The 14,226-nt window shown below is 32.0% G+C and overlaps 1 protein-coding gene across 1 annotated transcript in view; it reads left to right on the plus strand.

Annotated features, from left to right (window-relative positions):
- MEF2C (myocyte enhancer factor 2C) overlaps positions 1–14,226 on the plus strand; it is a 120,908-nt gene that overhangs the window by 82,006 nt on the left and 24,676 nt on the right. The window contains 2 exon segments of the mRNA XM_074282121.1: positions 1,627–1,813; positions 3,968–4,015. Coding sequence (XP_074138222.1) covers positions 1,627–1,813; positions 3,968–4,015 — 235 coding nt within the window.

Consider the following 14,226-nt stretch of genomic DNA (forward strand, 5'->3'; position numbering starts at 1 on the left):
AAGAAGCTTCTTATTTCAAGGTAAAAACAACCATAGTATCTTTCTAAAGTAATGTTTCATCTTCCTAACTTACCACAAGATAAGGTCTATTAAGAGAAATTTTAATAATCTTGCTGCTATAACCATTACAATACCATTACCAGGACCTAAGAGAAAGGAAGAAGAAAACATTTTAAAGACTATGAGACATGAAAGGCATTATAAGACAAAATGATAAGAATTGGGCAGCAGTGCTGTCATAGAACAGTCATTAGATTTAGGAATTGTCCTAGACTGACAAAATTAAATATAGGATTTAAAGAAAAAAAGTTTAATCTTTTTTCGCCATTTATATCTCCATGAACATGTCTTTTTTCCTATTATATAGTGCTTACTTGAGATTATTTGAAACAAAAACTCCTTATATAAAAATTATTTATGGAATATTATGTATATTTTCCATTTTAAAACTGTATTGTATGTGTGTTTAAATATGTATGTAGATATCTATCTACACATAATATATAAATATTATATGTAAAAGATATATATACATATAATACATGAAAGATTACCTGTAACTATATGTGTATATATACACATGCACACACATACAAATACATGTATGTGCATACATATATGTGTATGTAAAACAATAACATTATAAGATGTATATGTTTATAACTCCTAATATAAAAATTATTTATGGACTATTATGTGTATTTTCCATTTTAAAACTATATTGTATGAGTGCATATGTGTATAAACAATTCAAAAGGCATAAATATGTGCTTCTTAGGTATGTTATTTAAAAACTGCTAGAATCTGGATAATTCAAAACAGAAAAGTACCACCACACAAAATAATGTTTGTTTTTTTATGACATTCCCCCCAAAAAAAGAGAGAGAGAATAATCAGGATTTGAGATTTTATCTCAATTAACCACCTACTTACATGGTATCTTTACTAGATAATTATGCAATTTCAAGCTGTCTTTAATTATATAGAATTATAGATATTGCCATTCTGTTCATAGTAGTGTAATTCATAATATGAGTAAAATATGCTCTAAAGTCTTTATAAGGTACCACTGCCCCAAATTTATATGTATGCTTTTAACTTGCCAAAAGATAACTTTGTATTATTAAAAATTCTGAATAAATATATTTTTTTTTAAGTAATTACACTAAAATTTCCCTTGTGTGTGTCATAGTCCTCACTTTTCTATGGACAATGAAGTCATCACCATCACATACCTTTGATCTTACAGTCATTTGCAATTCCAGATTAAGATATTACAAATGAACAATTATGACTTATGGCTTCATTGAATGGAATATAAAAAGATGAAGTCTAATGAAGTAGGTTTTTTGTTTTAGACAAAAGTGAAACAATTTATAACATTCACAAAGAAAATGTATTAATTGTATTAAAAATCAATTTATGATTTTACATCTTAAAAATCTTTTTTAATGGTCTAACTTGTAACTATATAGTAATTTATCCTCAAACCAAAAAAATAATAAAAACTTTTTAAAGAGGTCTAACCACAAGCTACAAAATATTTTAATTAAAACAGAAAAGTTGTACTTTTATGACTATTGAGCGTCAGTACTATTCTCGTCTCTTCTTCTTATGTTCATACAGGCTGTTCCACCACCAAATTTTGAGATGCCAGTTTCTATCCCAGTGTCCAATCACAACAGTTTGGTATATAGTAATCCAGTCAGCTCACTGGGCAACCCCAACCTTTTGCCACTGGCTCACCCTTCTTTGCAGAGAAATAGTATGTCTCCTGGAGTAACACATCGGCCTCCAAGTGCAGGTAACACAGGTATGTACTGTCGAATATTGAATGTCAACAAATAATTTTTAAGAGGCTACTTTTAGCAAAAGAGTTATGGTATTTTATTTACTTTGTACTAAGGCAAGGTGCCATCTCATCAATTCCAACATTATCCAAGTTATTAAGAGAAAAACTCAGAAGCCAAACTATTTCTAAATTCTGTGCAGCATAAATCTGTGATATATTTATACTGGAATCTTTTGAAAGGATGCTTTGTAGAAAGCAGTTTTGAATCTTCTTGAATGTATGGATATGCATTATGAGAATTAAATATTTATTCACATTTTTAAAAGTTTTCTTCAAAATATCTAAATAACCTATAAAGCCTAAGGAAACATTTCTTACGCATTAATTGCTTCTTCTCTTTTAATTTTAAAAAATGCACTGGTATGCATCCATATATACCTCTTCCCTATATATATATAGGAATTTAACTAAACTGAAATTAAACCAATCTTAAAATGCAAACATTTTAAAAGTACATCATTTTTATGTGATTGTCTTAAAATGTAAATGTTCCAAATTTAAAAATATAATAAATAAGAAGCAGCTGGTGAGCTATATATCATCTGAGGAAAAAAAGCAAACATACCTTTAAAAAAAAAAAGTATTCTCTTTTTGGAAAGAGAAGGGATAAAAGTGAAATTCTAGAAAGAGACCTGTTTTGAGTCCTCACTCTATTTCTTACTGCTTGTGCACTTTGAACATCTCTTTTCTTCCCAATGCTTTTTTATGTATAGAATGAAAAAAATAGATTATCCGGTTCCAAAGTCCCCTTCTTGTCCTAAAAATGATAACACTGCCAATCTTGCTACTTAGTCTAGGCAACAATCCCAAGAGTAATAATGCAGTATTAAATGAGAAGCACAGGCATCAGAAACTAAACATACATTCACCATACATCATAGCTATGACATGTTATATGACCACTGTGAGTCTTAATGTGTTCATTTGTAAAAATAAGCACAAAAATCCTCACTCTCTATATATCACAGAGTCTTAAGGAAAGAATGGTGCAAACATACTAAAGGGTTCTTATTATCTTTTCCATATCATTTCCTTTATAATTGAAAGCAAATATGATAGAATAGAGATTGGACGGGGTGATTTCATTGCTGTAGAAGAAACTCCTTCTCCTGACGTCATTTAGTGCCTTCTTAGCACTTTCTAGTCTTTGAGAGTTACCTGAAGCACTGACAGCTTAAGTGACTGCCCAGGATCATACAACCAGGATGGAAATTTAGGTTTTCCTAGACTCAAAGTCAGAATGCTTTTTAAGGCCTTCTTAATTCTTATTAATCAAACTTTGCTATGAAAATAAATTTTACCTCTATTCTTTTTTAAAAACAGCCAAGAACAGAGTAAACACTTAATATTAGGAACCATGTCTTTGAATAATTGATAAATAATAGACAAAGACTGTTTTAGAAAACTTTTTTGAATTTTTTTACATACTTTATTTGGAAGAAATGGAGTTACATGATTTGGGCACAACACTGACTTTTCAAAAATAGTCTTTCCCATAGTATCTGTCTGAAGGGGAAAAAATTTAGCAAAAATTTAATAAAGAGAATTCACGTTCTTGTTGCTGTTGCCAAAGAGATATCTGTGAACAGGACAAATAATAAATAGTCAATCAATTTCCATGGGCAGTTGATAGATGAAGACAGTATTAGTTTTATGAGGTAAGAACATTAATTGTGTAAGAGATCCAACATAAAATAATATAGAGATAAATACTTATTGGTGCTCAACTCACCAAATTATTTTACTGTCTTTGGGTTTTAGGGGTGATTACTTAAAATATTTTAGCCTTTATACCCTTGGGGAAAAAATAATTATCTTGGCAAAAATAATAAAAACACTCACCACCCAGATGAAACTTTTTTTTTTTAAAACTGTAAATTTTCTTGGACAATGTCAATAGTAAGAAAAAGAAATGGTCTTGGCACAGTGTCAGTGTAGAATGCATTTTTAATGTTTGAGCACAACTTGTCATGATGAAACAATGATGTCAGTGGTTGTATGACTTAGGTTGTATTTCATGATTTGGGGGGGTTAGGTATTAATGATGATGAGGTTAAAGCTGTTGTGATTTTTTTTTTAGAAGTTAATCCTGTTCTATTTCTTCTTACTTTATAGGTGGTCTGATGGGCGGGGACCTCACAACCGGTGCAGGCACCAGTGCAGGTAATTGAGACAATTTTGTATATTCCAATCTATTGGGGGGGGGGGGGAAGGAGGAGATGAGGAGCATTCTTATAATGAATGGCATAGAGTGAAATAATTCAGAAGGTAAAATGATTTTATAACAATAAGACAAAACTTGCCCTTCTATCATTCAAATAGTGTTTTGAAATAGTTACATATCAAATGATACCTTAATAATGTCATTTTTATTGAATAGTACTTTAGTTAATAAAAGTTCCAAAAGTTTTCAGCATATACTCAGGGACCTGAGTATCCAAAATATCTGATTAAATTCTAGGCACCATTATAAGGAATAATAAAAGTATCATTATAAGGGTATATCATTTACAGTGTTGAATACCCAAGTCACACTTAATGTGAACTTCCCAAGGCCTAAATTAAGAGAGAACATCATCACAAGTATTCCCATCTTACATAATAATTTAATTTATAAAATAAAACTATAGTTGGTATGAAAATGAGCATAGCTATTAAATAAGAAACATGAAGAGGGGAAAAAAATCTTTAGTTTTGTTTCTACACATCTGAGCCTTTATACTGTGGCCTCCATGGCACATTCCATAAAGGTTTAGTATTAATTCATAATAATGTGATTATTAAGATATTGATGTCATTTTTGATGCAAAGGCAAGAAGATACAATACTTTCAAATGCCAACTGCAGTTCACTGTTGGTATAGGAAGTAACCATGGCAATTTTTCTGCAGCTGAGGCTATGCTGTAGATTTTAAATTGCAGAGAGTGTGCAAGAATGACATGAGGTTATGTTTGAAATGTCAGAAAAGGATTCAAGTTTATTAAAATATTCATGGATGATCTCGTTAAAATATTCTGCCAGGGTCAAATGTAATAAACAGCTGATCATAAGAAAAAAGGAATGAATTTGGGGCTTTAGCTTTTACACCCCTGGAAAAAAATGCACATAAAACACTTGTTTAACTATCCATTCAAAGTTATTATTTCTTCTCTCTGATTTGAGTTTTTCACTGTCTTCCATTTGTTGACCAATTCATTTAATCATGAAACCCAAATAAGGAATTTCACTAATTTGTTGAACTCCACTCCAAAAGAGGACAGCCAGGATATCTCATCTTTGAAATAAATGAAAAGATTTCTGTTTAACTTTAATCCAGTAAGTAATTTGCCTCAGAATCAAAATTATCTATCTTCCTAAATTATCTGATCATATAGAATAGTGGTACTTTATGTGTGCAATAATTTTTTGTTAAATAAATACGGTACCAATGACAAAACAAAGCTAGAAAATCTAAATTTAATCATTCTACAAACTCATGCTTTTAGTTCAAATTATGCCAAAACCTGAAGTTAACTGGAAAGAGTCTCAGAGATCTAGGAAATCAAGCTCAGAGGACAAGATAATACATTTGTTCTATTGGCACAATGCTTAAGACCTTAAGAATTATTTCCATTGACAGCTTCAATTCAATACTAGTCCAATAAATAGACTAGTCCTAACTCAGTTTTATGGTAACTTGCATAAAGTCATAGTATCATTAAAAAACCCTTAAGATATATATTGTTCCTCTCCCCTGCAATACCATGTTCCCAGATTGATAAATTCTATTCAGTTTTAAAGATTTCTAGGGAAGGATATTCTATCCTTTATTAAAGTTATGTTATATTCCACAATAATGACATAATCAATATATTTTTATAAATAATTTTCCAATTACATGTAAAGATAGTTTTCAACACTAATCTTTGTAAGATTTTGAGCTCCAAATTTTTCTCCTTCCATTCCTTCTCCTTTATCCAAGACAGCAAGCAGTCTGATGTATATTATACATGTACAATCATGTTAAAAATCTTTCCACATTAATTCTATTGTGAAAGAAGACTTAGAACAAAAGGGAAAACTATAAGAAAGTAAAACAAAAACAAAAAACAAGTGAAAATAGCATGCCTCAATCTGCATTCGGACTCCATAGTTCTTTCATCTGGATATTCCATCATGATTCCCTTGGAACTATCTTGGATCATTACATTGCTGAGAAGAACTAAGTTGATCATCATAACATTGTTATTGTTAAATTGATAACACATTTTGATGAACAAAAGCAGTTCTATTTGGCACAAAGTATGATTTCTGAGTTTCCACTGGATTGTGATACAACTACAGTTCCTTTGGAATTTTTTTCAATCAGGACATGGAGGAGTTGTGGTTGCTAGGAACACCTGTTGTAGATGCCACTTAGTCTTCAGCTTAGCTCTCACGTCCTGCCCATAAACGGAGCCTTCTTTCCTTCTTTCTTTTACGAGACAGTATCATATGTCTAGGCTGAATATATCTCTGCTGATGTCAGAGTGTCACATAGCACCAAGGGGAAAAGAGGCCAGCCAGGATGTCTCTTGGTTTGCAGAAAGGGAAAACTCCAGAAAAATAATGAGATCTTCTGAATTCTAAACAGTGCCACTAAAAAACTTGGTCAGATAAAGATATGACCTCTTAAGATCATGGCACAGGCAAAGCTATGATTATTTTGAAAAGTTTTTTTTTTTTAATCTTGGTGGCTATTTTAAAATTTTTTGTGTACATTATAAATCGTCTCAGTATGTTTTTAAGTCATAACAGTTGAGAGTGAGGTTTCAATTAATCAAATAAGCCATCATTGCTTAAATACTCTCTTAACATCCCCACTGATACTGAAATTGTTGAAAAGTAAACTATGAACGTGTTTCACTCCCAATTAAATGCTACCCTCTTGTATCAAAACAAAAGGCCTCCTGGCAGAAAAGCAACACATAGAACATCAGAAGTGGAGGAAACCATGTAGGTCATCTAACCCAATCTTCTCCTTTTACAAATTAGGAAATTTAATCCCAGAGAGAAGAAAAGTCACTTACCCGAGGTCACAGAGTGGCAGAGCAAGGATAATAAATCAATGTTCCTAGCTCTTAAGCCAGAGTTCTCATCCCTATACCACACTGCTTCCCTGGTATAAAATATTTGGCTGAAAAAAAAAAAAGACCAACAGACACAAAAAGGAAGAAACTGCTTTCATATCAAACTCTGGTTATATGCCAACAGAAAGTCACCTGCATGTTAATTTTGTCCAGTAATAATATGAAGAATAAAGATGATGCCTTATACTATAAGCCCATATAAAATAGACTTATTTTCCCAGCTAAGATTTCCCTCTAAGAAGAGATTACTTTTTGGTGCCATTTGATTCAAGAACTCCCTTATTCTTTGTTCTCCTGATGGGATCATTGCATTTTAATTCCAAATCTGACCCTCTGAAAACACCATATTTTTTATTTTCTTTGTAGCATGGCTTTTGCTTTCTTTAATCACTGAATTTCAAAGACAAGTGAATACTCAAAGCCCTTTTCATTATTCACCCCAAACTTCTTATTCAAACTTTCTAGATTAGATGCAATAGAACTATAAACTCTTCAAGTTAGAAGGAACCTTAATAGCCATCTATCCAATATCTATACCAAAGGAGTTCCCATTTTAACAGTAAATCTAATTTTTATCCTTTGATCTGGAGATTAGAAAGAGTGTAGTATTCCAAATATTTTATCCAATATCATCTGAATTAGAGGAGATAAAATGCTAGGAAAGGAACTAGTCAGAAACCTTCAGTTCACCCATATGTATTTCTCTACATCGAATATTCATTTCTTAACCTCTTTCTGAAATTGATCCATCAATTCCTTTGGGTCATCTTTAGTCATGTAGACTGGTGTGACTGTTGGTTAGGCTCTTCAAGAATTATCTTGCACACTGATCAAGGAAGGTCCTGATCGATATGTGAAGATCTAACATAATTGATATAGATGTGGATGTAGATTAGATCTTTGATTTCAGGGATGTAGAGAACTTTTAGATGTTTAGATGATGATACTCCCCTTCTCCAAACAGAACACCACGGAATTCTCTACAACTTTGAGAGCTCAAATAACTTGCTTCAGATCATGAAGCCCACTTTGTGTGTATATGTGTGTATGTGTGTGGGGGGGGGGGGTAATGAGAGAGAAAGAAAGAGAGAGAGAGAGAGAGAGAGAGAGAGAGAGAGAGAGAGAGAGAGAGAGACAGAGACAGAGAGACAGAGACAGAGACAGAGAGACAGAGAGAGACAGACAAACAGAGGGAGGGAGGGAGAGACAGAGAGAGAGAGAGGAAAGAGAGAGAGAGAAAGAGAGAAGAGAAAGGAGAGGGGGAATAGAATAGTAAGCCCTATACCAAGTGTTTCCAGTCTCTAAGGATGTTTCCATTCACTAGGCCCCACTGATTCTCACTGGAGAATAATTTACATAGTGAAAAAAAAAATTAGGGTAACACAAAACTTTCTATATTATACATGAAAAAAAGATTCCCTTATTTAAATTTCGGATAGAATATACAAATACTATTTGATTTCTTGAAAATAAAAAAGGATGAGTGTATCTCAGTGTACTAACAAGAAAAAACATTTACTTAAGTCATAATTTATTTAATACCTATTATGTTCCAGGTCCTGTATGTTCATATATTGGTTTTAAGTTTGGAAAGTACTATACATTCATAATCTTATTTGAGCCTCACAACAATCCTGTGAGGAAGGTACTAAGCGTATTATCCCCATTTTTCAGATGAGGAAATCAAGTATCAGAGAAGTCAAATGACTTGCCCATGGTCAGGTGAGAAGTGCATGGACCATTAGTCAGTCACTCAAAATTGCACAATTTTTTCTAACACTGCTAATGTTCTTAGTTGAAGACCTTAACATTTTATTCAAAGTTATCCCCAAATTTAGTTGCCACTTCCTTTTTTTTTTTTTAATTATGCTATTAATTGTTGAAAGAATCATTTTCATGATAAAATGATAAAAAGTGACGATAAGACTATGTATTTGATGTAAATGAAAATGTGCTGGGAACTTAATTAGAGTTAGTCATTTTATTAATGAACTTCAGTTGGCAATTATTCATATAAAGTATTGGTCTGAGAGTTAGGGAGTGCAGGCTCAAATCCCAACTCCTGCATTTAACTTTCTGCATACCATGGAGAAGCCCCTGTTGCTCTAGGCCTGAGTTTCCTCATCTGTAAAATGATGAGATTGGACTAAATCTCTTCTGAGCTCTAGATAAATGATGCTGAGATCCTATATATGATCAAATCCTACTTTCTCAACAACCACACTGAGAAGTTGCAGATTCTTTAATTAGTTTTTTTAATAGTTTGTCTGCAAAATTAAATTTATAAAGTGCTAATTTTTTGGAGTACATGATAATTAAGAGATCTGACTCAGGACAGCTCTCTTAATGACTTGATTCTATAGAAACAATTGCTATTACCAGAGTGAAGTCACAAATTAAAGAGGAATGCCTACTGATTTTTTTAATGTAGCTCTGTTTCCTTGCACTTTAACAAACTTGCATAGCAGTTGGTAGAAATAAGAAAGGTACATTTTATTATTAAATTAAAGATTAAAATAACCATCGTTCTAAGTGATTTTCTGATTCGTGATTATAACAAAAACAAACTAATAATTCTATAGAGAATTTGTGAGCATTTTACAATGTAAAATAATTTGACACTAAGGCAAAACATGTAATATTAAATAGTTAATAGCATATGTAATATCTATGTGTTAATTGCTTATGTGACATTTATTATGAATCGTATATAATTTTATAGAAAAGAAAATAATTCATTTTTTTTGTTTGATGTTTACTAGCCTGGTTATGCATTTGGATACAAGTCTTGCCATTTTTTAAATGTTTAATCAGCATCACATTAAATAGTCACTTAAAAGCAAAAAGTGTGATGATGAAATAGGAAGAAAATTGAACTAAAAACTAAGAGAACTGGATTATAGTTCCAGCCATGCTTCTTCAAGTGCTGATTTATGACAGAATCCCTCCACTTAATCCAATAAACATTTATTTAGCACCTACTATGTGCTAGGCGTGGTGCTAAGCTCTGCTATACAAATAAAAAAAAGGAAACAAAAGAAAGATAGACCCTGCCTTCAAGGAGCTTAAGACATAATTTTGGAGTTGTTCAATCATTTCCAACTCTTCATGAACCCACTTGGGGATTTCTTGGTAGGATATTGAGCAGTTTGCCATTTCTTCCTCTAACTCACTTTACAGAAGAAGAAATTGACTCAAAGAGGATTAAGAGACTTGCCTAGGGTCATATATCTAGGAAATGTCTAAGGCCATATTTCAGCTCAAGAAGATGAGCCTTCCTGACTCCAGAAATCTTATTCTATGTCCATTTTCTACTTAGCCTTAGTCACTGAATGGGTGTAGCCTTAGTCAAACCTGTTGAAGATTTTGGCTTTAAAAGGCCAAGGTCTCCCTCTGTATCCAGGACCATCTCCAGTCATCCTGATCTATATCTTGTCACTGGGCCCAGATGGCTCAGGAGGGGAAAGTAAAGTAGGTGACCTTGCCCAGCCCTCTCTCAGTGAAATCTAATTCATTTGTATGTCATGACATCCCCTCCCTGATGTGGTGGTCCTTTTCCAGAAGGAAAGACAAACAATGCCCAAAAAAACAAACAAACAAACAAAAAACAATAGAAGATCATACACAAAAGGAAACTTGAAGGAGGGTGGACCCTGCACTTGAAGGAGGCTACCTATGGAAAGTAGAGTTGATTGGAAAGTCCAAACCCAAATCCTCTATAAAGGAAAGCATTCCAGAGTTTAATGTTCACCTTCTAATTCAAAGAAGAGAAGAAGCTGAAGGAGCTGGGCAGGTATTGCTGATAAGATTTCAGGTGATAAGCTTATATTAGGTGGGGCATGACATCCCCTAGAGTTGAAAACAAGCAAAGCTATATTCTAATTTTGTGACCTTGGACAAGTTAACTTCAATGGAATTCAGTTTGTATAAAATTGGCAGGGAAAAGAGGAAGATAGATGATCTAGAAAGTTCCTCCCAGCCTTAAATTCTGTAGTTATATAAATCTTATTTTTTTGAATAAGTAACCTTTTTATTAATATGACATAATGGTTTAAAAAGGCACATACATTTTTTCATGTTTATATTACAAGGAACTGAATAAATGTGTTATGCAATAGACCTGAGAAGGAAAACGATAGTCATAGAATGTTAGAGCTTTAAGGGATTTTAGTGCACATCAAATCCCAGGGAATTAGCAACTGTAAAACTCATTAAATGATGAAGGTGGTTGATTTCTTAGCAAAACATTTAAGTTTTCAGAACCTTAATTTTCTCATCTGTAAAATAGGACTAAATAGTTTTACAACTTACTTTACAGAGAAGCTGTGTAGTAAGTACCTTGTTAAAAAATATGTGTATATGTAGATAGATATAGACAATAGATATAAATGGAAGTTAGAGAAGCCAGATGGCTCAATTCATAGAAGCTGAGCCTCAAGTAAAGAAGACTCCTCTTCCTGTATTCAAATCTGTCCTCTGACACTTCTAGCTATATGATCTTGGATGAGTCACTTAACTCTGTCTCAGTTTTTTATCTATAAGATGAGCTAGAGAAGGAAATGGCAAACCAGTCCAGTATCTTTGTCAAAAAACTTCAAATGAGAACACAAAGAGTAAGACTAAATAAAAATAATTCAACAACAAATGTATTATTATTTTTAGGGATTTCATATACTATTATAAGGAATGCCTAATGAAGAAATTCTCTCAAATAATACAAGCTGGCATGTCCTCTGCAACACTTAGAGAGAGAGTTGCCGTAGTCACTGAGAAATGTGACTTGCCCATAATCATATTGTCAAGATGCAAAAAATAATAAAAATATTTCAAAGTATGATTATTTTTATTATTACTTGATTTATCTAAGGTCATATAATTCATTACAGTAAAGCTGAGCACAAAACATAGATTTTTTGATGTTTAGTTTTCTTGAAAGAGTACCATTGTTTTAAGAAACCTTTATGTTTTAGGATAAATATAAATATTGCCTGTCTTTATCTCCCTTTTAAATAATGCACAGAAACACCCATAGAGTTCTCATTAGGCAATCATAAGGGTTGATGAGGGTTCATTTTAGCCTCCTATACTTTTAACCACATGTAAGGATAATAAATTTACATTTTTACATCCTAAAACAGTACAAATTCAGGTTAAGATGCTCAAAAAATGAAAATTAGTTATACCAGTCACTTCTAATGAAAAAAACTACTTCTGATTGCTAATACAAGGGCATAATTTATGTGTGTATTGCTTCTCCAAAAAATATAAGTGAGAAATAAAAAGTGAAAGAAGAAACAACTTAGATGAATAGTTAAGGTTCATGTTTTGAAATTATTATTTTGTTGGTCTAGATTTTTGTAAGCAAAAACCCTGAAGTCATCTACAATTTTACCTTGGGAGGCAACCCAAGACATAAATAAAGTCTAAGGAAACTGCTTGCTTTTTATTATTATTAATATCCTGTGCAATTAAATATGAGTGATATTTTTAACTGAAACCAAAATAATCTCAGGTTTGTTAGAAAAAAAAAAGTTTTTTGTCATCTCGCTGGATACTAGATACCCCCACATCACATGATGTACAGCTGTTACCAGTAAAATTATTATACACTTCCCATTTACAATAGCTGACAAATTATCAATGGAACTATTTTCTAAAGACTTCTATTTATGGGATTGGTGAATAGATACTGGAAAGACCAGCAACCCAAAAGCAGGTTATTCTAGTGTGAAGTCCACTTTACTGACTCACTTTTCTTCTGCTTTTGAGGCTAAAGTAAAAATTGAGCAATATGCTACCTGTTGACTTAAAAATGTAAGAAAATTTTCATTTTTAAGGAAAGAATATGCATTTAAAAGATTATTGAGTATAGCAAATTGTCACTTGCTAGAAAGATATTTTTGGACTTTTTAATGTTAGAAAGGTTTATAGTCATTCGTCTAATGAATATCCTTTTTTCACTTTAATCAATGACCTAAGTTTTTAAATTTTTCTTAAGATGCTTGACCAAATACTTTAAAGAATGTGACTCTTGAAATAAAGGCCCATTTACTTAACATGAATATGATTATTAGCAGAATTTGGCCTCAATTTCCTTAATTGGTTGTTGGCTTTTTTTTATTGTTCCAAAATTCAAATAAACAACATATTTCTGCCAACTAGTAGTACACCTCTTTTTCAGTTTTTCTTTATTTCCAAATTTTCCACATCATCATTATATAATTTAACTTGGGGCAAGTATTAGAAGAAAGACATTTTAAAAGTTATAATCAGCAGAAGTTTGTGAACTATGGCAAATACTCCTCTTCTGGAAATCAGATTCTCTATACTAGAGACTTTCTTACAAAGGCTTTTCAGTTCTTAGCCAGCATTATAACTCTGATGTAATGCAATTTTTCTTGTTCTTTCCAATTGCTTACTTTCCACTAATAGACTTATAGCCTATTAAGTTTGAATTTCAAACCCTATCTAAAAGGGTGGTATATTTTATATGCAAGCCAAAAGATCATTAGACACTTCAAATTAAAGGAAATGAAATCGATGTCTATAGAGTGCCAAAAGCTTAGAGGAGCAGAGGAGGAAGGGTAAGAGCAAAAAATTAATCATCTGGATGTTTTGTCTACAAGATGCTAAACATCCAGATATCTATCCTTGCATAGAAAAAAACATCCAGATGACTGATTTTTTTTTTCATTTTTCATCCAGATGTTTTGGTAGAAGCATATTAATAGTTAAGGAATTGGATTCACTTGATACTGCCACTAATTAGTTATGTTAATTGAACAAACTCAATTTTCTTTCCTTTTTTTCTCAACCTAATATTCCTACTTAAATAAAATGGGTATAAATATTTAACACCAACTCCAGCTGAGAAAAGAAAACTAGTGAAATGATATTTGTTGAGTTGAATAAAAACTTAAAAGTTAGAACCAGTGTATTTCTTCATGCAATAATTTTTTTAAAGGGAAAAAAAAACATTGGAGTATGATCACTTTAAAAAAAAGAAAAAAAAAGTTTTTTGGTCAGCATACAATTTTGAAAATGTTTAAATAATTTCTTTTAAATGTTCATATGCGTCAAGGAAGATAAAATATATTTGCAGCTCATGAGTTAATTGTATAATGTCATTAACATTGTACATACAGTTTATATACAGTATATTTTCACCGCACTTAACAGAACTTGATTACTAATATGCTCTAGGTCACTGAGAAAAGGAATTAGGGAGAGAAGGGAAGAAGAGTGAGAAAAGATATTTTGTAACAA

This window comes from Sminthopsis crassicaudata, chromosome 1, assembly GCF_048593235.1.
Source record: "Sminthopsis crassicaudata isolate SCR6 chromosome 1, ASM4859323v1, whole genome shotgun sequence".
Lineage (NCBI taxonomy): Eukaryota > Metazoa > Chordata > Mammalia > Dasyuromorphia > Dasyuridae > Sminthopsis > Sminthopsis crassicaudata.